The sequence below is a fragment of the Schistocerca gregaria genome, chromosome 4 (genome assembly GCF_023897955.1).
Source record: "Schistocerca gregaria isolate iqSchGreg1 chromosome 4, iqSchGreg1.2, whole genome shotgun sequence".
Lineage (NCBI taxonomy): Eukaryota > Metazoa > Arthropoda > Insecta > Orthoptera > Acrididae > Schistocerca > Schistocerca gregaria.
In genome coordinates this window covers 349,527,509-349,553,934 of record NC_064923.1, presented here as the reverse complement: position 1 = coordinate 349,553,934, position 26,426 = coordinate 349,527,509, and the positions used below count along the sequence as shown (strand labels likewise).

Here is a 26,426-nt window from a genome sequence, read left to right as displayed (position 1 = left end):
TTCACCATACACTGCAATGCTGTACCAGTTTCCGGGCCCCCGCTCGAATCAGCGCTGCCAACTGCCACTGCTGTCGTCGCCTCTGCGTAGTCTCCGTAGCTCGTCGTCTGCCAGACGCCGTCGTAGACTGCTATTCCAATCGGCGCGTAGTCACCGAAAAATTCTTCCGTTCCGTACAACACATTACAGTTCACGGACACTTTCACTGTCCTTCCTATTCACGTGGCGATATCAATTTGTACGCTACACAGTTCCTACACATAGCGAGCACTTCTGTATTGTCCGGTAATTGTCACTACTGCTTTTTTTTTGAAATTCACTGGAATTTACTATTTTTATTTCCCGGCCGATGCACCACTTGCGACGGGTCAGGCTCTTATCGCGCAGTTTCCTTTCCCTGAAAGAAAATCCACCTACCTCGTTTCTTAGGTAGTTGCTGCACTCGCCTCTCCTGATAGCAGCTACTGGAAAAATTGCAGAAAAGCAGTGTTGAAGAAACTGCAATTTAATAGCCGCTCACCGGAGGCCGCGATACATGTTTGCTGAAATACAATCTATGAGCAATCTTCCTAAATAAATTGAGTTATTGGAATGGTAGTAATTGTTTACTCAAACGAGAACGCGAAGTTGGTAATTCTATTTAAGCTCTTTATTGTCTTTAAGCCTGATCATCAGCCCGCTAATCTACGTTTGAAGAAAGTTCAGTTCACAATTCTATCCACACTCAAACCCCGCCAGAATTAGCTTTCAAAGTTACGGAATTTACTTAACTGCAACACAGACGATTTTCTAACATACACGTTTGCAGTCGATGTTCAATAATAGTTCGTTTTTTAACGTTAATGCTCGCCATAAGCACTTAGTAAAAGTTTACGAAGTACCGCCACGCTTTTAATTATTAAAGTTACTCGCGTCTTTCGCGGAACGAAAAGTCACAACTCGCTCAAACTCACACTACGCGTTACTGGACTCTTCCAGTCTCAAATCGCACAGTACCGAACCGATGAAGCCGTTTTATGACTTCATTTTACACATTATTCGCGAGGACACATCAAGCATGTCTCTTCTCGATCACAGTTCCTTCGCGACTCCTCATCCACTCGCGACTCACTCTCCTAGTCTGCTAACCGTCCTCGCATCTCATTGGCTCACACATCACACAGCCAATCAGAATTAACTCTTTGGGTGCGCCTCGCGCCAAAATCTAGCACGCACCAGTCATGACTTCTGAATCATTTACGTCATGATTTCTTGTTACACAAAATTTACTGTATAATTTAACAAACCGAAAGGAAAACTAGACTTTACTTTATTTCCAGAAATTATTTAAATACTCGCGAACGTTCTGGCTGCTTGTACAATACCATACACTCTTGGACATCCGACATTCACTAAGATGGGGAACCACTGGCGACTCTGTTCCCACGGTTACATCGTCTGAACACTTGCGAGTTCCAACCTAGATTTTATACACTTGCAAAGAATGGCGAATGTCCCTCTTTCATTCACTCAGGCACACTCATTCACTCTCACCTACTCATATAAAATAACTGTTCACAAAAATTCAAAACATTTATGGTTTTAACAAAGTTATAGGTGAATTTCTAAAAGTAAAATTCTCAAAATAAATACAAAAGCACGGAAGGTGATTTTGTTTCATAGTTGGATGGTCACTGAAGGTGATCTATACATAATGGTATTTATTTAGACTCGAAAATTGTAGAAATTTGCGTTTTCTGTAAGATTTTTCTAATTTCCAAAATATGCAGGTTTCAAAGCTCAAATTTGGATGACTTATTTTTATTCATAACAGAAACTAGTATATTAACTTTTAATTTCCTCAGGTTCCTCAGTTAGAAGTTATTAAAGATGAAAGTTCCACGTTATACACGCGGCTAGTTAGCGCACAGGTCTTACATTCTCACGGTACAGACATGCCATATGGTCGTGACGTCAGACGAACGGACACCGGTAATCTGCCCGCCACAGCACATATGCTAATCTGATGGCTACTTTACAGTCTGTCTACATTTCACAGTAAATATTTGATAGAAAACTGTGCGCTCGCACTAGTTGCGACGCCACAACCGCAATCGCGATAGGCTACAATCCGACCTTTATCAAAGTCGGAAACGTGATGGTACGCATTTCTCCTCCTCACACGAGGCATCACAACGACGTTTCACCAGGCAACGCCGGTCAAGTGCTGTTGGTGTATGAGAAATCGGTTGGAAACTTTCCTCATGCCAGTACGTTGTATGTGTCGCAACCGGCGCCAATCTTGTGTGAATGCTCTGAAAAGGTAATCATTTGCACATCACAGCATCTTCTTCCTGTCGGTTAAATTTCGCGTCTGTAGGACGTCATCCTCATGGTGTAGCAATTTTAATGGACAGTAGTGTGTATATGTATAGTATAGAAAATAGTTTGTAATCGTGCGTGTTGCAAGGAAACAAAGAGCACCATGTGGTAAATGAAGAGTCAATAAAAAAATTTACAATTTTATTTTGGTACCTTCTGCGATGGGAGGTGGTAACTGAGAGAGTGTGTGTGTATGTGTGTTCTGTTGGACAGGGCGAGTTCGAGTGGAGCAAGGCTGTGCAGGGCCGCGTGCTGTCGGGCTTCTTCTACGGGTACGTGGCGAGCCAGGCGCTGGGCGGCTGGGCCAGCGACCGCTGGGGCGGCAAGCGGCTGTTCGTGCTGGGCAACCTGCTGCAGTCGGTGGCCACGCTGCTGCTGCCCGCCGCCGCCCGCCTGCACCACGACGCGCTCTTCGCGCTACGCCTCCTGCAGGGGCTCGTCTGCGTGAGTACCGCGCTCCACGTCTGCGTTCACGCTTAAGTGTTCGGCGAAGCTGAAAGGGGTCGATTAGACGCGCTTCCAGAAGAAGACGCGCTGGCAGAAGTAAAGCAGTGGGGAGGGGGCGTGAGTCGTGCTTGGGTACCTCAGTTGGTGCCGGCACGGTAACTCAGCGTGTTCGGTCAGAGGGTTACCTGCCCTCTGTAATAAAAAAAAAATCTGAGTTAATGGATCAACGACGCACTCAAACGGGTGTCTTGCGACGTCCGCCCCGAGCGGTTACGAAGAACAACGAAGAACAAAATGAGATTTAAAAAAAAAAAACGTTGGTAGAGCACTTGCTCGCGAAAGGCAAAGGTCCCGAGTTCGATTCTCTGCCCGGCACATAGTTTTAATCTGCCAGGAAGTTTCATATCAGAGCACACGCCGCTGCACAGTGAAAATCTCATTCTAGACGCCCTTTCATTTAAATTGTAGGCCTTATCACCTCACATCTACGTAGTTTAGTTTGTGTTATAACGTAATGTACAATCGCCTCTCACAACTGCGTTTCCTTTCATATATCAGCGAACACCCAGAGCCTCGGGCAAGGCAGAATGCAAATGTGTTATTTTTTTAACCACGATACAGATCCATAGCCTTTCCGCATCTTTTCGTCTCCTGTTGTGGATCTTGAGTGGTTTTTAAACTCTTAACCTTCGGGTAGCCCGGGAATTCAGACTCCACAAAGGAAGAGAGGTCACAATGCTCCAGAGCTTCGAAAGTGAGAGATGTACGGTTGGTTCTCTACTGAACTTGTGTACCTTCACTTCGCAAAGGGGTTATTAATACCTAGACTATAGCGGGGGTAATACGATCGGCGATTTTATTCAGGCATTCACGTTGAATTTATTTCATATACTTATTTTATGTAAATATCAGAGGGTCTTATGCACTCACTTTCTTTTGGGCTGACCGTTGAACCATGTGGTTCTGTTCTTAGTTTAGAGCTAATTCGTAAAGTAGTCTTTCTTAGGTTTCACCTTTAGTTAATGCGATAGCAAAGCGTGTCTTAATTTTCAGGATGTTTTCGTAATGATAATCTAAGACGGAATCCACAAGATAGGTGGTTTACCACCATGGGGCGTGTAGTCTCTAAGAGGCTGTTGGTTAGCGAATCAGTCTTCAAAAATGGCTCTGAACACTATGCGACTTAACTTCTGAGGTCATCAGTCGCCTAGAACTTAGAAATAACTAAACTTAACTAACCCAAGGACATCACACACATCCATGCCCGAGACAGGATTCGAACCTGCGACCGTAGCGGTAGCTCGACTCCAGACTGTAGCGCCTAGAACCGCTCGGCCACTCCGGCCGGCGCGAATCAGTCTGCAGAATATTCAGATGCACCCACCTTGATTCACATGACCTTAAATTCTCTTCGGATCAATATTCATTATCAGGCGATTACTTCGATCGGCCGCCACCTGTGTAGATGATAAGAATGGATCTCCCTACCACAAAATCATGATGAGTCAAGCATCTAATGAGGTAGTATAAGAAATGGGGAGATTACCACAGAGTGCGTAGATTAAACTGCCGTCCAGAACAAAATCTGGTATTTTGCGTGGCCTCTCATCCGGAGGAGTCTAGTTTGAAGTATGGCACATCTCACAGACGGTAAGCCATCTAACATCTGCAGAAGGAAGAAAGATGGGTAGCTCGTGTGACATTATGATTAGTTATTCTGGGAATTTATTCTTTGCCGTTATGATTCGCTTTCAGTAACATGTAATGATCACAGTGGTGTTGAATAAGACGCGTTTGCGTTTGCCTGTTGCTGATCTGGTACAGCCCCATTGTTAGCAAACTTTTAATCCGCCAAGAAGTTTCATATCAGCGCACACTTCGCTGCAGAGGGAACATCTCATTCTGGAAACATCCCCCAGGCTGTGGCTAAGCCATGTCTCCGCAATACCCTTTCTTTCAGGAGTGCTAGTTCTGCAACGTTCGCAGGAGAGCTTCTGTAAAGTTTGGAAGGTTGGAGACGAGGTACCGCCAGAAGTAAAGCTGTGAGGACGGGGCGTGAGTAGTGCTTGGACAGCTCAGATGGTAGAGCAATTGCCCGCGAAAGGCAGAGGTCCCGAGTTTGAGTCTCGGACCGTCACATAGTTTTAATCTGCCAGGAAGTTTCAAATTAAATAATGATAAAATCTCAAGCGGGAAGTATATCGGACTTCATCTCAACATTCGATGCCCATGAAATCATGTACACATTTATTCAATTAAAGTTAGCAGCCTTGTAGGTTTAATTTAGTCTTGCTCTGTATTATTCAGTCTTCGGCACACCAAAAGACAACGTTAATTATATGTGCAGATCACAAATGCTTTTAATGTTCATCAGTCCCATATCACTATGCTTGTCCACATACTTTCCTTGAAAGTATCACGAGCTCGTAAGGAGGATCCATGTTTTGGGCGTCATGACAGAAAGTTGGTTAAATGTTTAGAAAATTTATCGGTAATTCTTCCTAAAGGAAATCTGTATGCTTCATCTATCCACTCCCCTATCAAGTCGTTATCCGATACCAGCTAAATATTCCTAGCTAGATACACAAACACACACACACACACACACACACACACACACACACACACACACACACACATTAAAAGAAGAGGAGAAGCTTTCAAAGTGTTCATAGAACGACTTTCATGCTATTTCTCTACCTTTCCACCCTCGAAGAGCAATAGAAACTGTTTTGCCAGTAAAACGCAGTCTTTGTTTCGCTTTCCCTACAACATTTTCTGTGGTATGGTTCACAGCTGTAATCCCAAGATATTTACTTGCCCCTACAACCTTTAAATTTGTATGGTTTACTGTGTGAGGGAAATTTAACGGAATTTTTTTTAACACTCATGTGGAGGACCTCCCACATTTTACTATTCACTGTCAGCTGACAAGTACGGGGTTTGATCTTCTGACTTCTCTGCTAAACGACAAACTACAGCATCGTCTGCAAACAATCTAAGAGGGCTGCTCATAATATCTCCTAAATAACTCATATAGATTAAAACCAGCGAAGGGCCTATAATACTTCCTTGGCGAATCTTCACTTCAGCTCGGTGGCCCCCCGTCAGTTACTATGAAATGTGACCTTTCTGGCAGGAAATAATGAAGCCAGTCTCACAATTGAGACGATACTCCATAATCACCCAGTTGGGTTAGAAGATTCTTGTGAAGGACGGTGGCAAAAGTCTTCCGGAAATATAAAAATATGAGATCCCCTGTCGATAGTATTCATTATTCGTATTGACTAAAGAGCCAGTTGAGTTTCAAAAGAATAATATTTCCTGAAATCCTGTTGTTTGTGTCAATAGATCGTTTTCTTCGAGGTGTTTCATAAGGTACGAACACAGTATGTGTCCCAAACTCCTAGTGCAATGTCAATGATATTGGCTTATAATTCAGCGGATTACGTCTATTTCTATACCGGCATGACTTGTCCAACTTTCCAGGCTGTAGGTACGGATCTTTCGTCGAGCGAATGGTTGTGTATTATCACTAATTATGGAGTTATTATATCAGCATATTCTCACTGGTATACAATGTGGACCAGAAGACTTGCCTTTACCAAGTAATTTAAGGTGCTTCGCTATACTGTTCTTGATTCGAATTTTGCAACATTTGCTTCCTCTTCTTTCGTGAAGGAATTTCGTAAAACTGTATTTAGTAACTCAGCTTTAGCAGCGCTGTCATCGGTAATATTACCTCTCCTGTCCTACAGTGCAGGTACGGACTGTTCCTTACCGCTGGTGTTCTTTACATACGATGGGAGTCTCCGATATTTCGAGACAGAGTTTCTCGCATTGAAGTTCGCGCTAAATTTCGAGCTTCTGTAAAATATTATCAATCTTGGACTTTTGCTTGTCATTTAAATTTGGTATGCTTCCTTCGTTGCTTTTGCAACAGTATTCTGAACTGTTTTGTGTGTCATTGCTGATCTGTACCGCATCTTATTAATTTCCTCGGTATGAAACTCTCAGTTTCCGTCAGTACTATTTCATTAATTTAAGCCACGTTTCGTTTGGGCATCAACAAAATTTTTATGTGCTTTTTTCAATAGACATATTTTGCGTTCATGTTTGACGTCTTTGTATGTTATAGTATTCAGTCTTGCTACAACGACCTTGTAGTCAGTAATCACTGCATCCATCATGACGCTCTCTATTTGCTCAGGAGTGTTTCTGGCTAAGATGATAATGATGATGAAGATGATATTTGGTTTGTGAGGCGCTCAGCTGCGTCGTTATAAGCACAAGTACAAATTCCCAATTTGTGCACCGTCCAGTCTCGCCGTTTTCCCGAATGATGATGAATTGATGAGAACAACACTAACACTCAGTCCCCAGGCGGAGAAACTCCGCGACCTGGCCGGGAATCGAACCCGAAACGCAATTTGTGGCTAAGAGGTGTAGTATGTTATCATTAACGATTTACATTTCGTTTGGGCTCCTTGACGATTTTTTTCAAAACTGTTTGCTGATAAAGCATTTGGAACACAGTCAGATTTGTTTTTGGATCTATCACCGACCTTAAAGTAGGTTATGTCTAGCCACCAGCAGGTGTTGCAAGTACATTCTTACTGCATATTCGTGCCATAGCACCAGAAACCGAAAACTCGCATGCCATTACACGAGACGCCTTTTACAGTTACCGAAAAGTGGTACGTCAAGTGAAAGTCACATAAACAAATTAATATATCAGCGATTATAGTGTCATAGAAATACTGATTTAGCTGAACGATATAGAGTAAAAGGGTGAGTATTTTATTGTACGTTTAATATTGAAATATTTTAGCTACGGAGATATAGGAATTAGTATTTGTTTTCTAATTGGAGTAATATGCTTTTCTAATGATATTGAAAGCTCCTGAATGGAGGATAGTCATACAGCATGAGCTAACGGTGATAATGAAATATTTTTTTCAAAAAAGTTGGGAGCTGTGCTAAATAAAACAACGAAATCTGATGAGACTGTGTTTCTTGAACCTCATTTACTTTCATAGTCTAACAGGGCTGAAATTGCACTTTATGGGACATAGCGGTTTCGCGTTCTACACAGCATTTTCTCGAAATGTTTCCCAGTACAGTTAACGATATGTTATACCATCCAACTTCTCATTCGCTGTCTGTCTAATTCAGTTATAAACGACATAGCCCAATTTCTTTAAATACAGTTTTTTTCTATATGTGGTTAGATAAAATTTTAGATGTTAAGCGTACAACAAACTACTCGCTTCCCCTCTCTCATGATATCATTTATTGCAAACCGAATTTTGGTGTGTGCAAATGTTGCGAAAATTTTAGGGTTTCCACGTCTATTCTCAAAATATGTACTAATACTGTCTATAGGCTGGTCAGAAATCGTCTGAAAAGCATAAGCTGAAAAATGTGCCTGTGACCCTTCAAAACAATGAGTAAAATTTGAACGCAATTAGGATGCTTCCTTCACGTGTTGCAGTTCGACTGGGAGGCTTTCTTTATCACAGATGACGTGCCAGGGTGGTCGGCACTGTCTACCGTTGCAGTGGATGGTGGCAGTACCATGGCAGTAGGCAGGCATTGGACGAGTTTCTGGGCCACCTGAGCAGCATCCATTAAAATATTGTTTTCGCTATGGAAGCCTATGAGAATGGTTGTTTCTCTGCCCGGGAAGTAATAATAAGGAAGAAGGCAGATGGTGCACTAGGCCATTCAGTATATAGGAAGAAGAAACACACAGTCCTGCACGTAACGAGCTGTTACTATCCACTGCAACGTGAAAGAAGTATTCCACAAAGATGGGTAAAGTGAAGTGCAGACTAATAGCATATTCAAGAACAGACAAGGTACTGGAAACCGGGATGAGAGATTGGCTTTCCTTATTTACCCGGGACCGCTCCCAGCCAAAATTGCGCGGATACTGGAAATATCCGGCATAAAAACCATCTTCAGATCACCGCGAAGACGAAAATGTGACTTGGCTCTGCAAAAGACCCACTGAAAATGAACGCACTGGGAACACACAGCGTCGCATGCGGAAGTGGCCAACGGTAGATTAGGCAAACGCAGCGCTGTATTTCGAGACGCTGCGAGTAGATGAGGCCTGCGGGACTGGGACTGTCAGAAAAATCAGCGACAACAGACTACAGCAACAAGGAAGACTATACTTTTGACTTTCAGAAAGGCCGTCCGCTGTGACCGAGGGGTTTTAGGCACTTTAGTCCGAAACCGCGTGAGTGCTACGGTCGCAGGTTCGAATCCTGCATCGGGCATAGATGTGTGTGATGTCCTTAGGTTAGTTAGGTTTAAGTAGTTCTAAGTTCTAGGGGACTGATGACCTTAGATGCTAAGTCCCATAGTGCTCAGAGACGTTTGTACCATTTGAACTTTCAGAACAGCAAGGTACTTTGACGATCAACCGACTATTAGGATAGTGTTAGGACGGATTCACTAAGTCTTTTCAACAGAGACGAAGAATACCGACAAAGCGCGGCAAAGAATCCGGCGATAGTGGGAATACGACGAGAGCGTGACCAGTGCCGTCGAAATTGCAAAACGTGGACGAAATGCCCACACAGAAATGGGAACGGATCACTCGCTACAATCAACATTGCTGCCTCACCGCCCTCCCTCCTGCCGGATAGTACACGGCCACCTGTAGTCAGGGGTAAGGGGGTGGGGGGGGAGGGCGCTCCATTAGTATAAATATTCCCGTATCCTCCTGTCTCTACTCACGCCAAAATTTCGCCGTATTTGAACATTGCCACATGGCTCTAAACCCAACAACTTTTCACCAAGAAAATATTTTTGATTTTCATGCAGGTTTCTATTTCACGACCGATTGGACCTTGAAAAAAAAATCCCTCATACAATGGCTGGCCCAAACAATGATAACCCTAGTACACTAAGGGAGAGCTACTTTACATTGCCACTAAACCGTCGTAAATTGTACTGCTAGTAATTTATTCAAAGGAAATTATATTTTAGAGGTTATGCATTACTCAATCACTAGATCTCCATAGGTACTTTACATGCCAAGTTAAGTACAACAGATCATTTCGTGTTTTACTGAAATTTTAAATTTTACGAGGATTTAGTGACCTAATGTTAAGAACCACTTTAGCTGTATTCTGTTTTAAGGTGCATTTAGAGCTTAATACAGCTAAAGTAAACATGTAGATGTCGTGTGGCATTGTTGGTTGGACATACTATGGTTGGGTCGAATGGACTGAACCACCGGTCGGAAAGGGCGTTAACATTAACTGAGTCATCTGTCGAGCACATTGTGATCCAGTTTGGAACAAGTCTACCGGGTAGTACATTGCAGCTCCTCTCAAAGGTCCAGTGCGGGCATTAATGGCCGTATGGCAGCGAATCATAGAAGATATTCTAATGCAGTAATGCGGAACGGATTTACGCTAGAAAAAAATTGTTCCAGTTTTGGTCACCGGTTGCAAATCTGGTGCGTTGAACGAAAGACAGACTTATAGAAATGTTTCCACGTGTAGAGGTTCGAATCCTGTCTCGGGCATGGATGTGTGTGATGTGCTTAGGTTAGTTAGGTTTAAGCAGTTCTAAGTCTAGGGGACTGATGACCTCAGATGTTACGTCCCATAGTGCGCAGAGCCATTTGAACCATATTTTGGGATGTGAGCAGAACAGGTTAAACAAGTGAAAAAGGCATAATGTTGATTTTATTATTAACCAGCACTTGTACAATTTTTTCAACATGGGCAGCGGAGACGTCGACAAAGTATAGCGCCAGTTTTGCACCTTGTGGCCAAAACTGGAACTAATTTCTTGAAAGAATAAATCGATTCGGCATTAACGCTTTAGCGTATTTAGAAGTTTCGCTGCCACACTGGACCTTCATGAGTAGCTACACCTTAATTATAAGCATCCGGTATATAGAAGTAAACCGACATGTAAACTATTGATTCTGTGTGAATTTTGCGAGCGGAACGATCTAAAATGTTTCCCAAAAACAAGGCCTCATTTTACTTCATATATCTTATAAAAAAAAGCTAGACAACACAACGCTATCTCAGTCCGCATCTGAGCGGTGACGTAACTATTTATTTAAAAATATATCTCGTTTTCGAGTTGCCCTCTTTCTTCATTAACATACAGTTTGCTGCATACGAACTGACCTAGGCGGTGTGCACCATCTGCAGGGTTCTGCAGGTCACTACAAATATCCCTGTCGTGCTGTCACATTTGCGCTGCAGAAGTCTGGGAGGGGGGGGGGAGGGGGGGGAGGAGGAGGTGCGGAAGCGAAACGCAGCACTGCAAAGACTTTCAGCTTCCTACATTCTCTCGCCTTCTCCACTTTTTTAAAAACATTCTCTCCTTTAGTTTGTACGTGCACGGGCGTGCTCCGGCCCCGAAGGCGTGGAAACGCGAAACTAATCTGGCGGCCGGCCGGAATATTCCGCATAGCCCCATAAATTAGCGGACACCTTTTGTTTTGCGGGCGGGCGGACGCACGGGAAGCGGCCGGCGTGCGGCGTGCGGCTAGCTCTGAGCAGCGAGCCGGGGCGTGCCGGCGCGCCGTTTTCGCAGGGGCGCGTGCCTCCGTGCAGGGAGAGGGCGAACTAATCTCTTTTAATGGGGGCATGGCGTGACGCAGCCGCCGCCTTCCGTGCCCCGCGACACTGCCGGCTGTAAATTTCTTTCTCCGCCGCGCAGTCTGTCCGAGTGGCGCTCTGACAGAGCACTTCTGTGTGTGTGTGTGTGTGTGTGTGTGTGGAGAGAGAGAGAGAGAGAGAGAGAGAGAGAGAGAGAGAGAGAGAGACAGAGACGTCTTTCGCGAACACCAACGCCAAGCCTGGCTGACCTCGGGTAATCCCAACGCAGAGGCATAACAATTTGAAGAACTGAGATAAAACGTTAAAAGTTTTTATGCTGCCCTGATGACTTACACAGGTTGGGGTTTTTGGATTGCAAACCTCTTTCTCAATACTCGCTTAACGACAGAAAACACCTGTGCAATGGCGTATTGTCCGTCCGTTGTCGGAGCTTCCGTGGTGCCGTGCGCAGCCCCACTCACGTCCCATGCAAGAAAACATGTACTAAGACACAGAGGCATTAAGGGCGTCAGCTTCCAGTGGGCATTGATTTAAATCAATGGGGAAAATTTAAAATTTCTGCTGGACGGGAATTCGAACTCGGGTCTTCTGCTTTCTAGACAGATGCGATGACCATGCGCCATCCCGACACAGTGGCCACAGCAACTGCACGCAACACCCTAGCACGCCTCCCATCACGCCAATATTCTCAACTTACCAGAATGAGAGTTTCACTCTGCAACGGAATGTGCGCTGAGACGAAACTTTCTGGCAGATTAAAACTGTGTGCCGGACCGAGACTCGAACTCGGGTCCTTTGCTTTTCGCGGGCAAGTACTCTACCAACTGAGCCACCCAAGCACGGCTCACGCCCCGTCCTCACAGCTTTACATCCGCCAGTACCTCGTCTCCTACCTTCCAAACTTTTCAGAAGCTCTCCTGTGAACCTTGCAGAACTAGCACTCCTGAAAGAAACGATATTGCGGAGAATGTAGGAGACGAGGTACTGGCAGAAGTGGCTCTGTGCGGATGGGGCGTAACTCGTGCTTGGGTGCTCAGATGGTAGAGCACTTGCCCGTGAAAGGCAAACGTCTCGAGTTCGAGTCTCGGTCCGGCACACAGTTTTAATCTCTCAGAAAGTTTCATATCAGTGCACACTCCGCTGCAGAGTGAAAATATCATTCTGGAAACATCCCCTAGGCTCTGGCTAAGCCATGTCTCCGCAATATTCTTTCTTCCAGGAGTACTAGTTCTGCAAGGTTCGCAGGAGAGCTTCTGTAAAGTTTGGAAGGTAGGAGACGAGGTACTGGCAGAAGGAAAGCTGTGAGGACGGAGCATGAGTAGTGCTTCGGTGGCTCGTTTGGTAGAGCACTTGCCGGCGAAAGGCAAGGGTCCCGAGTTCGAGTCTCGGTCCGGCACGCAGTTTTAATCTGCCAGGAAGTTTCATTCTCAACTTATCCACACAGTACTGATGTAGTGTCCCTTGCCCATTATCCTCATTAGTCGCGACCTTTCGCCGATTACCGTAAGAGTTCGAGCGTGGCGTGCATCCGCAGTGAAGAGGTCGCTGGCCGTCCTCGCCTTAATTACATATTTGGTGTTTGTTGTTTCGGACATGTCTAGAAGAACAGACACCACATATACAGTGCTAGAACTCTTTGTAAGGTGAAGCGTTCGAGAAAAATTACCCGAAGTGCTGTTCCACCGCTATTGACAAGCGGAGCGGACAGACTACAGCCTTCTCTCACGCCTTCACTACTTTTTTGTTTTGTAACTGGTCTCTATCTATGCTTCATAAAAGGTGCGTTAAAAAATTACAAGCCGGACACACGAATGCCACTGCTTACGGAAGAACGTGTTGCCCTACAACAGCGCTGAGGCCCCAAACTCGCCGTCCAAGTGCTTCCAGACAGGACTTGCTAATCCATAGAAGATCAAAGGCACCTACTCTAGCATATGATCGACCGACATGAGTCTTTCCTTTTGGTTCAATGACTGCGTACTGAACTGCGCCAGAACATTTAGCATTTAGCATTTATGGAGGACAGTTTCGCATGCTCTAACATGGTGAAGTGGGAACGACATTATTCACCCTTCCTTTCTCGTTTGGTCAGCTCTCTTGGTTGCTTCACGATTTCAAAACTTCGTCTTTCAGACATGCTTTCTGTCGTGCCAGTATACTGAATAATTACTCTTGAGTTCAACTTAAATTTTCTCGTGACATTTTGCGCAGTGAGCATTATCACAGTATCCCTTCGTCTTCATGACGCCATTCTGCTACATTGCTTGCTCAGTTGCTCACGTCACTCAGACCGTCGCAATAGATTCTGTGTTTGGTGTTACTCTAGCAGCGGTCCATATCGCTGGAATGCCACTTGCCTATTGACGAACTGCCCTTCCTCTGCCAAGGAACATTTTTGAAATTTTTCGGGCTGCCCCAAATATACAGTTCTGCTGTGCAAGTTAGGGACTGTCGAACGTTGTGGAGCGTGGCTGAAAAAAAAAAAAATCACATGAAATTAGCAGAAGGAACCATTCGTAAGTTCAAAGATGCTACCAGCAGTGCACTACCACAACGATAGTGCGTAGGGATTAAAAACAAAACGACAGAATGGACGAGCGCCTCATCCTAAGCCATACGTTTCTACTGTACAGTCAATGATAAGTTACTCTTGAGGTGGTGTGAACAGCGACCCCACTGGACAGTGGATGGCGGAAACGCGTGATATGGAGTAATCCTATGGAAGGGTTTGTCTGGCGAATGCCTGGAGACCTTAGGCTGTTAACATTTGTAGAGCCAACAGTGAAGTATGGAGGAGGTGGTACTACGGTATATCGGTGTCTTTCGTGACTTGGGGTCTGGTACCCTTACTGCGCTTAATATAACGCCAAACGTAGAACGATATGGGCGCATTTTACAACGTTGTGTACTGCATACAGGAGACAAACTACTGAGAGACGATGATTGTTTGCGTCTGCATGAGAATGAACGCTGCCATAAAGCATCATCAGTGAGAAAATAGTTCATGGAAATTCACATTTCCGAAATGCTGAAATGGACTAGCCTGCCCAGAGAGTCAATATGAACTCAATAGAAAAACTTGAATCAGAACGTCGACTTCGCTCCACGCCTCAGTGTTCGACATCACTACCTACTCTGGTATCGGCTCTCAAGTAAGAATGGGCTTTCATTCCTCCTTAGACATTCATATACCAGACTGAAAGCGTCCCCAGTACAGTTCAAGCCATCATAAAGTTTAAGGGTGAACATACTTCATATTAATTCCCACTAATACGCGCCCGCAAACTTTTGATGAAATAGTATATGTTACGGTGCATTCTCAGAGAACAGAACAGTGGACTCGTGTACACTAGTCCACCGACAAGTTTCAGTTGAGGAACTTGTCCGCAAAGTGCTGTACACCACAACGTCGTCATTCGATATTGGCAGTTATCAAACATGTTACCATTGATTAAAGAAGGGCATCAGCCCCTCCCTTTCCTACCGCCCTTCAAACCCTTATACAAAAAAAATATTACTATGTACGATCTTTGCGAATCAAACACAGCAACATAGATTGGTGGATCATTTAAGCATCGGACTAAAGAAAGCCAAGTGTATTGGGTACAGAGTAGTAGCTCGTACACCCAGAGGCGCTTGTTTTGAAATCTTAAAACAATTTCTCTATTCGCCATTATCATCTCTCTCCCTCCCCCTTTCTCTTTGTTATATCAGTCTTCTGACTGGCTTGTTGTGGGCCACCAAGAATTCATCTCCTGCGCCAAACTCTTCATCTCAGAGGAGCACTTGTAACCAACGTCCTCAATTATTTCCTTTATGAATTTAAATCTCTGTCCCCCTCAACATCATTCCATTCGTTCTTCTTGGCAGTGTTTTCAGTATATTCCTTTCCTCTCCGATTATGAGGAGTACCTCCTCATTCCTTATATTATCAGTACAATTAATTTCCAAAATTCTTCTGCAGCACCACATCTCAAATGCTTCGATTCTCTTCTGTTCCGGTTTCCCCACAGTCTATGTTTCACTACCATACAATGATGTGCTCCAGACTTACATTCTCAAAAATTTCATACTAAAATGCAGGCTTGTCTTCGGTACTAGTAGACGTCTCTTGCCCAGGAAAGCCCTTTAGCCAATGCTAGGCTGTTTTTGATGTCGTCCTTGCTCCAACCGTCATGAGTTATTTCAGTGCCTCTGTAGAACACTTCCATAAATCGTCTACCTCGTGACCATCAGCCCTAATGTCTTCGCTGTTCTCATTTCGACACTTTGTCATTACACGTCTCTCTTCGATTTACTGTCAATCCCAGCGAATCGTATCATTGATATCCGTTCACCTTGAATTTTAACACCACTCTTGAACCTTCCTTTTATTTCCGTCGTTACTTCTTCGGTGTATAAATTCACTCTTATTATTCGCTCTTGGCTCTTGTACATGTTGAATATTATCCGTCTTTCCCTATAGGTTACCTTAGTATTTCTTAGAATTTCGAACATCTTGCACCATTTTGCATTGTCGAACACTTTTTTCAAGTCTACAAATCCTATGAACCTATCTTGACTTTTCTTTACACTTGCTTACGTTATCAATCGTAACGTCAGACCTACCTCTCTGGTATCTTTACTTTTCCTAAAGCCAAATTGATAATCGTCTAACAAATCATCAGCCGAAGCTGATGATTGTTATTCATAAGTTAAGAGGTGGCAGAGATTCGAATCCAGGACCGAGAATTTTTTGCTTACTAATGAAAGACACTTAGACCACTGGTGTCCCTGGTCTGTCAAACGAAAATTCCAGATGGCTCTGAATTCTAATACATTCCAACCAATTTAAAAACGAAAATAGAGAAAAAATATAGAAAATATATGAACTTCACTTATCTGACCGCAAAATAATTTACAAATGCTATACAAAGTGCACTCTTTCAGCTGAGAGCATTGTAGCACAAAGCACAAATCACGAAGTGATAGCAAAAGTTTCGTGAATAATAAACACAGTTATTCAATGGGTGTGAGTTTTATTTTGTAATAAATTGCGCCACTTTTCCCACTCCCTTGAAATTAATACGGGTTTATGGCCCTCTGGTTCAGATCATGGATACATTCTTGACTGCTGTCGTGAGATGCAAAACAGCGGTGGTATACCCCGTAGTGCTCGCGCATAGCCAACAGCGTCAGGTAGTTTTGGCTCTTGGCAACAAAACTGCACGCTGCCCTTTTGGTGGTATTTTTTCTTTATTCGGCCTTCAGTGTAGGTACACTATTCACTTACCAACAATTACAAAAAAAATTACACTCCTGGAAATTGAAATAAGAACACCGTGAATTCATTGTCCCAGGAAGGGGAAACTTTATTGACTCATTCCTGGGGTCAGATACATCACATGATCACACTGACAGAACCACAGCCACATAGACACAGGCAACAGAGCATGCACAATGTCGGCACTAGTACAGTGTATATCCACCTTTCGCAGCAATGCAGGCTGCAATTCTCCCATGGAGACGATCGTAGAGATGCTGGATGTAGTCCTGTGGAACGGCTTGCCATGCCATTTCCACCTGGCGCCTCAGTTGGACCAGCGTTCGTGCTGGACGTGCAGACCGCGTGAGACGACGCTTCATCCAGTCCCAAACATGCTCAATGGGGAACAGATCCGGAGATCTTGCTGGCCAGGGTAGTTGACTAACACCTTCTACAGCACGTTGGGTGGCACGGGATACATGCGGACGTGCATTGTCCTGTTGGAACAACAAGTTCCCTTGCCGGTCTAGGAATGGTAGAACGATGGGTTCGATGACGCTTTGGATGTACCGTGCACTATTCAGTGTCCCCTCGACGATCACCAGAGGTGTACAGTCAGTGTAGGAGATCGCTCCCCACACCATGATGCCGGGTGTTGGCCCTGTGTGCCTCAGTCGTATGCAGTCCTGATTGTGGCGCTCACCTGCACGGCGCCAAACACGCATACGACCATCATTGGCACCAAGGCAGAAGCGACTCTCATCGCTGAAGACGACACGTCTCCAGCGACTCTCATCGCTGAAGACGACACGTCTCCATTCGTCCCTCCATTCACGCCTGTCGCGACACCACTGGAGGCGGGCTGCACGATGTTGGGGCGTGAGCGGAAGACGGCCTAACGGTGTGCGGGACCGTAGCCCAGCTTCATGGAGACGGTTGCGAATGGTCCTCGCCGATACCCCAGGAGCAACAGTGTCTCTAATTTGCTGGGAAGTGGCGGAGCTGTCCCCTACGGCACTGCGTAGGATCCTACGGTCTTGGCGTGCATCCGTGCGTCGCTGCGGTCCGGTCCCAGGTCGACGGGCACGTGCACCTTCCGCCGACCACGTGCGACAACATCGATGTACTGTGGAGACCTCACGCCCCACGTGTTGAGCAATTCGGCGGTACGTCCACCCGGCCTCCCGCATGCCCACTATACGCCCTCGCTCAAAGTCCGTCAACTGCACATACGGTTCACGTCCACGCTGTCGCGGCATGCTACCAGTGTTAAAGACTGCGATGGAGCTCCGTATGCCACGGCAAACTGGCTGACACTGACGGCGGCGGTGCACAAATGCTGCGCAGCTAGCGCCATTCGACGGCCAACACCGCGGTTCCTGGTGTGTCCGCTGTGCTGTTCGTGTGATCATTGCTTGTACAGCCCTCTCGCAGTGTCCGGAGCAAGTATGGTGGGTCTGACACACCGGTGTCAATGTGTTCTTTTTTCCATTTCCAGGAGTGTATTTATATTGTAAACATTCTTGTGGTTCATGGTGTGGGTTCCTGTAGTCGTGTCCTAGTTCATGAACCACGGGCCACGTATGAGTGGCCAAGTAAGTGCTCCCGACAGTCAGGATACCAGTTACTTTGGAATTAGGCTGGGCATCTCGGACATATTCTGAGTCGTGGACACATTTGTGCTCATACGGCAAAGACTACCAAATCCACCGGTTAGTCCCTCAACCGTTAGGGGTAAAACTGAATGGGACTCAGGAAAAGTAAGGCTAGCAACCTGTTTCCCTGGTACTTTAAATATGCTGCTGGCAACAATCAGAGCAAAATGCCTCGTACCTTTGGAGGTGACGGAGTCCCACCTATAACTGACAAACCAGGGACTCCTAAGATACGACTTGGCAAACAAATGGTAATGAGATGGGGAGCTATTAATATCAATGGGGGCTACCCTGGGAAGAAGGTAGAGCTGGCAGAGGCTGCAAGTAAGATGGGGCTGGACGTTTTAGCTGTTAGTGACATTCGGGTAAGGGGTGAGAAAGAAGAGGAAGTGGGAGAATACAAGGTCTACCTGTCAGGAGTCAAAGCAGGAATGGGGTGTAGGGCTTTACATCAGGAAAGAAATGGAACCTAGCGTAGTTGCAGTAAGGTATGTAAACGAACGACTGATGTGGATAGATTTGACAGTGTCTAGCAAGAAAATTAGAATTGTATCAGTATATTCGCATTGTGAAGGGACAGATCAAGATAAGATGGATAGTTTTTATGAGGCATTCAGTGATGTAGTTCTTAGAGTAAAGGACAAGGACAGTGTTCTGCTCATGGGTGATTTTAATGCCAGGATTGGAAATCGAACTGAAAGGTATGAAAAGGTTATGAGTAAATTTGGAGAGGATATGGAGGCCAACAGGAACGGGAAACAACTCTTGGATTTCTGTGCCAGTATAAGCTTAGTAATCACAAACTCCTTTTTTAAACATAAGAACATTCACTGGTATACTTGGGAAGGCAGGGGAACCAGATCTGTCATTGACTATATAATAACAGATCAGGAATTCAGAAAGGCTGTGAGGGACACACGTGTATTCAGGGGATTCTTTGATGACACTGATCATTATTTAATCTGCAGTGAAATTCGGATTGTGAGGCCGAAAGTGCAGGAGGTCAGGTCCATATGTAGAAGGATAAGTGTGGAGATACTTCAGGATAAGGGAGTCAGGCACAAGTACATAACAGCGATCTCAGCAAGGTACCAGTTAGTTGAATGTAGTCAATTAAAGTCATTGGAAAAGGAATGGACAAGGTACAGGGACACAGTACTAGAAGTGGCTGAAGAATGTCTTGGAACAATAGTGTGTAAAAGTAGGATGAAGCAAACAACTTGGTGGAATGACACAGTCAAGGCAGCCTGTAGAAGGAAAAAGAAGGCGTATCAAAAATGGCTACATACTAGAACTCAGGTAGACAGAGAAAGATATGTTGAAGAAAGAAACAAAGCCAAACAGATAATTGCAGCATCCAAGAAGAAATCTTGGGAAGACTTTGGAAACAGGTTGAAGACTATGGGTCAAGCTGCTGGAAAACCATTCTAGAGTGTAATTAGCAGTCTTCGAAAGAGAGGTAAGAAGGAAATGACAAGTATTTTGGACAGTTCAGGAAAGCTGCTGGTGAATCCTGTGGATGCCTTGGGCAGGTGGAGGGAATATTTTGAAGAGTTGCTCAGTGTAGGTGAAAATACGATCAGCAATGTTTCAGATTTCGAGGTAGAATGGGATAGGAATGATGATGGAAATAGGATCACATTTGCGGAAGTGGAGAAAATGGTCAATAGATTGCAGTGCAATAAAGCAGCTGGGGTGGATGAAATTAAGTCAGAACTCATCAAATACAGTGGAGCGTCAGGTCTTAAATGGCTACACAGGATAATTGAAATGGCCTGGGAGTCGGGAGAGGTTCCATCAGACTGGACAAAAGCAGTAATCACACCAATTTTTAAACATGGAAACAGAAAAGATTGTAACAACTACAGAGATATCTCTTTAATCAGCGTTGTGGGTAAAATCTTCTCAGGTATTGTTGAAAGGAAAGTGCTTGTATTAGTTGAGGACCAATTGGATGAAAATCAGTGTGGGTTTAGTCCTCTTAGAGGTTGTCAGGACCAGATCTTTAGCTTACGGCAAATAATGGAGAAGTGTTATGAGTGGAACAGGGAATTGTATCTATGCTTTATAGATCTAGAAAAGGCATATGACCGGGTTCCTACGAGAAATTTATTGTCTGTTCTACGAGATTATGGAATACGAGGCAAACTTTTGCAAGCAATTAAAAGTCTTTACATGGATAGTCAGGCAGCAGTTAGAGTTGACGGTAAATTGAGTTCATGGTTCAGAGTAGTTTCAGGGGTAAGACAAGGCTGCAACCTGTCTCCACTGTTGTTCATATTATTTATGGATCATATGTTGAAAACAATAGAGTGGCTGGGTGAGATCACGATATGTGAACACAAAATAAGCAGTCTTGCATATGCGGATAACTTAGTTGTGGTGTCAGATTCGATTGAAAGTTTGCAAAGTAATATTTCAGAGCTAGATTAGAAATGTAAGGACTATGGTATCAAGATTAGCATCTCCAAAACGAAAGTAATGTCAGTGGGAAAGAAATATAAGCGGATTGAGTGCCAAATAGGAGGAACAAAGTTAGAACAGGTGGACAGTTTCAAGTACTTAGGATGCATATTCTCACAGGACATAGTGAAAGAACTGGAAGCGAGGTGTAGCAAAGCTAATGCAGTGAGCGCTCAGCTACGATCTACTCTCTTCTGCAAAAAGGAAGTCAGTACCAAGACTAAGTTATCTGTGCACCGTTCAATCTTTCAACCAATTTGTTGTATGGGAGCGAAAGCTGGGTGGATTCAGGTTACCTTATCAACAAGGTTGAGGTTACGGATATGAAAGTAGCTAGGCTGATTGCAGGTACTAGTAGATGGGAACAATGGCAGGAGGGTGTCCACAATGAGGAAATCAAAGAAAAAGTGGGAATGAACTCCATAGATGTAGCAGTCAGGGCGAACAGTCTTAGATGGTGGGATCATGCTACACGCATGGGAGAAGCAAGGTTACCCAAGAGACTCATGGGTTCAGCAGTAGGGGGTAGTAGGAGTCGGGGCAGACCAAGGAGAAGGTACCTGGATTCGGTTAAGAATGATTTTGAAGTAATATGTTTAACATCAGGAGAGGCACCAATGTTAGCACTGAATAGGGGATCATGGAGGAATTTTATATGGGGAACTATGCTCCAGACTGAACGCTGAAAGGCATAATCAGTCTTAAATAATGATGATGATGATGATGATGTAAACATGTAAATTTTCAAATTACTTAAAAATAAGGAGAATTTAAGAAAGAGTTTTTGAATTTTTGTGTACAGAAATATATTAAAATTTTTCTTCGCCCAAATGTTTACAGTTTCGGAAAGACACAATTTGACCTACAAACAATGATGCTAATTCCAATATGTTAGTTGTAAACTGATATCATCTAACAACATTTAGTTAATTAATCATTGGCGCTAAATGGGAGGATTGTGTCGATCAAGGAAGTACACAAGCGTCATTACAAATCAAATTAGTTTGTAGACGTACATCACGGACAGCAGCAAAGTCTCTTAAGTATATTGCCCGTAATCTATCTGTATCAGAAGCCACATTTACTGGACTCTTACCTGAAGGATGATTTGCCATTACAATTCGTTCGGACTTTCACTCGGCCGTGAACAGTTGTAGAAGACTCATCTTTATCAGCTAGATGGAAGAATAAGTCATATTACAGGAATTTACTCAGTAACTGAATGTGTTCTTGCTGTCGTGAGCGACTATACTTTCCGTTACTATTTTTCGATTGCTCAATTTGTTTGTTATCTAAATATAGTAATATAATGAACTTAATTTATGAACAGATTTTTTTTTTACTTTTCTTACATTTAGTTCCTGGTCACTTTCAGCCAAATCTCATTGAACTTCGAGTGATGTAAAAGCATTCCCAATTGCGAATGTCGGGGCGAGGTAGTCAGTTCTGGAATCACTGTACGTAGTAACGGAGGGAAACTACCTCCCAGCCTCCTTGATGGGAAGTGGAGGATCGGACCAACTTTTTTGGTATGTTTCTTGCACAATGTAATCCCAAAACAAAATAGTAGAGGAAATTGCGAACGCGCGATCGCGCCTGTGTGTGTGTGTGTGTGTGTGTGTGTGTGTGTGTGTGTGTGTGTGTGTGTGTGTGTGTGTCAGATAAAGAACTGCCTTGTGAATTTTACATATTGTTGTTGATGAAGATCATTGTGGCATCTTGTTTGCAATGAAGGAAACTCCGTTTTTCCAACAAGTTAAATCCGTATCGCTGTGACAGAAAGATGTCTTAGATAGAGAAGACTGCGAATGTGAGAAACGTACACGTGAATGCAGTGAAGTACTCTACATCTGTATGTCTTTAAAATGATAACATTCATAATAACACCTTCGTTATAACATAGCTTGGAAATAATTAATGTTATACAAATTACCAAACCATTTATCATTAGAAACATTACAGTCACAATTAATTAGTCCACTGTGCTTTCGTATGCTACTAAAGCGAGATTACCTCTCGAACCTTCCCACGTGATGTGGTCTGTGGTGCAAGAAACGTTTTGTTTCTGCTAACATCATACAAAAGCAATGAAGTTTGCGGCTTTCCTTGGACATCAGCATAGACTTATTGCGCTAGCACTACCTCGTTCCACACACAGCCACACAAGTGTTTCATATCAAGAACCGAATTTCGGCGCGGATAAACTATGAATAGTTTGACACTCCTACATACGTACTGCGTGTCTCTCGTAAGAATTAGCAGGCGAATTCTCTCTGCTCTTTTGGCAGACTTCGATTTTGCAGAGTGTAGGTGGAGTGGGCTCAAATGAATTGTGCTCATCAAGTGTTTTAAAGCGATTCCCAACATCGCATACAGATTCTTAATTTCTCATAATGGCAACTGTAATAAAAGTTCGCTTGTATAGGCTAATATTGTACTCGTCGTGATATGTTCTTCATTGCTGTATTATATAAAATACCCAACCAAGTGATATGTGGTGACTGTTATCAACGATACGTAACTAACTAGTTTATCGTCTTATCTGATAAAACACCTGTGGCCTCATCACTCTAACAGTGAATTCGTCATCTTTTCAAAAATCTAGATAAAATGAGACAAACAATTCGCAATATCTGTTTACAATCGGAAGAATGATTGAGTTCAGTAGATATGATCGTGTGCAGATAAGTAATCTAGAAAGAAGCGAATACTTGCGCGCACAACAGTATACAAGTCGCACAATTGAAATACGGTCTTTATGAAACATACGGTCGCAGGTTCGAATCGGGCCGGGGATGGATGTGTGCGTGATGTCCTTAGGTTAGTTAGGTTTAAGTAGTTCTAAGTCCTAGGGGACTGATGACCTCAGAAGTTAAGTCCTATAGTGCTCTGAGCCATTTGAACCATAATGCTCTGAGCAGTAACGTGCTAGTTTTTCGGTAGCGACAGTTATTGCACCTTTTTTGAGTTCCTGAGGACATAGCGCATTGACAATGTTTGTCATTTAAAATAACGTACTGGACAGAGACTCCAAGGCAGACATGATGTCTATCAATTCATCTGCCCATCCGGCTATTACTACCTGAACGACACACCATCTATTTCCAAATAGAGATTGGGGCAGAATCGAAAAAAGAAAGTTGCAAACTCGAATAACGGATTTTTTGGAAAATGATTCTACTATTCCTAGGAATTGTTTTCACGGTGGAAGCTGAATTCTGCTGTAACCGACAACTGCATCTAAACTAACGTGTTAGAACTAGGCGGCAAGTATATGCTTTGTCTTTGTATTGCCTTTCCTCGTTGGCAGAAAAGGAAAACGTGTCATGGTACTTGTGACACCAACTCAAAGATGACTTGAACATTCCCGCCATGTATTCATCCTCGACCTAATTATGAAACACTATTTCTAAAAGAAGGAGAAACCTCGTGGTGTCTGCTCATTCAGTGTCAGATGGTAACTACCAGTCCTAATTTTTCATTGACCACCTAATAGTCGCTGTGTTTCCAGCACTTAGTCGAACCTGTCGAGGCACTTTTATGAAAGTCTCCGACCTACACTTGGAAATTCTGCACGCTTTTCTCTCACACATAAGATAATAACGGACAGGCACCTAGTACGTGACGAGGGAATGGCGAGGCACAGATATCTGGATGTACTGTGTAGGTCAACCTATTTCGAACTGAAAACCATATCACACGTATTGCCCGTCCTCAGAACACATTCAGGCTTCCTACGAAAGCCTGCTGGCTTTCTTGTTCTCCACAGAGAGCCAATAGACGTTCACCTCGTCCGCGAAGAGCAGTACGCTCACTGGAGTCTTTTTTTCTATCGCTGATACTCTTTGGAGTGCACTAAAATGTGGCTGGAAAAATTTCCGGACGGGCGAACTAGGCGCAAAATTTCAGCCACACAAGTCTTAGGTACCTCCTCCACTTCAACCACTATAAAGACTAATTATATTTACATAACGAGATTCACGGGGAACAGTATAGAATATGAGACACTCAAAAGATGGACCTCGTTCGCATTCAGTAATTGTCATTCACCACCTCTTGCTTCACCTAGTCCGTTACTGCCATACGCCATCACGTACACATACCTGACACTTTCATTATTACAATGAAAAAGGCAGAAATTGTTACACGAATCTGATTTTCATTTGTGCACAGTAGCTTTCTGCGCGTAAAGCTCCAGCTGATTTTCACATTAAACAGATTATCACAAATTTTGTGAGTAAATATTCATGCAGATATCGTCGGTTAATGAAAAAGGTTTGCGTGGAACGCCAAACATTTCTAATCGGCACTAGTTCTTGCATATCACTACGCTCTTTGAAAGACTTCTGAGTCGCAAATAAGCCGTATTGCAATATCTATCATCATCAACTGGTAATCTGAAGCGCCTAAATAGAGCTTCATTGTTAGAAGCAACTGCTTCACTCCATAGGTTGCCTGTATCAAAGTTATTATTAATTACGTCTTTTGTGGCAAGAAGGGGAAAGAGGGTTAGTGTCTTTACTCACGTCCACGTCGAGTTCATTAGAGGCTGTGAAAAGAACCAGTACTCGACCTAACTGAATTAGGAAAACCTAAATCAAAACGTCTAAGCAGGAATTTGGACTCCTGTTCTCCAGCATACGAATCACTTGTCGCAATTACTCTTCCTCTTTGCTCAGTTGAGGCACTCGTAACTAGTAGCAGCTTACCTACTTACAGACAGAACGATTTAAATTCAAAGATACTAACGCACATTTGTGTGGCGTATGTCTTTCAGCTATTTTAAAATTCACGGGGGCTGCAACAGAAATTTCACCTACATAACCCAAAACGAATACAATTTAAAATTCAACAAACCATATAAATTTAGCTAATAGATCTAATAAACAACTTTCCACCCAGAAGTAATTATATTAACGTGCGAGATTCTATAACGGACTTGTGTTTGTGTGTTCTGCATCATCATGAAGTCGTAATTAGCTTTGGTTTTTCTTAATAATTAACATAAATTTATTGTTGCCCCCGCATTTACGTATGTTTGCCATCACTAAACAACTGAATCAGTGGTCTCTTTTGCTGACCACACTGATTTTTGGACTTGTAGTTACTGCTGTTTTGTCTCTACAGGTATGTAAGTTGATAAAAACAAAAACTGATCTGTGTTCTATGTATCGTGCAGGAGAGAGAATTTCGTTCACATGGTTCAAATGGCTCTGAGCACTATGGCACCTAACTGCTGAGGTCATCAGTCCCCTAGAACTTAGAACTACTTTAACCTAACTAACCTAAGACATCACACACATCCATGCCCGAGGCAGGATTCGAACCTGCCACCGTAGCGGTCGCGCCATTCCAGACTGTAGCGCCTAGAACCGCTCGGCCACACCGGCCGGCAGAGAATTTCGTGCCTCCTCAAAATTCAAGGTGGTTGTGTCTTCAATTCTTCAATACGAAACTGTCATTCTTCTCTTAGTAGCTGCATGACCTGCTTTTTTTTCTTCGCTTGCGAAATTTATTACTCAGGAGTGCAACCTGATGTTCTGGGGGTGGGGGAGTCCCAGTTGGATAATCTGGAAGGGATTATAGATCCGGTTTAGTCTTACGACCAAGGAAAATCATCCTGGTCGAAACGAAGGCAACTGAACTATTTTC

The 26,426-nt window shown here is 43.7% G+C and overlaps 1 protein-coding gene across 2 annotated transcripts in view; it reads left to right on the top strand.

Moving 5' to 3' along the window:
* Positions 1 to 26,426, top strand: part of LOC126268018 (uncharacterized transporter slc-17.2-like) — a 294,182-nt gene that overhangs the window by 158,366 nt on the left and 109,390 nt on the right. For both annotated transcript variants that reach the window (XM_049973429.1, XM_049973430.1), the window contains one exon: positions 2,575 to 2,805. In XM_049973429.1, the coding sequence (XP_049829386.1) occupies positions 2,575 to 2,805 (231 nt within the window). The remainder of the gene's footprint in view (positions 1 to 2,574; positions 2,806 to 26,426) is intronic.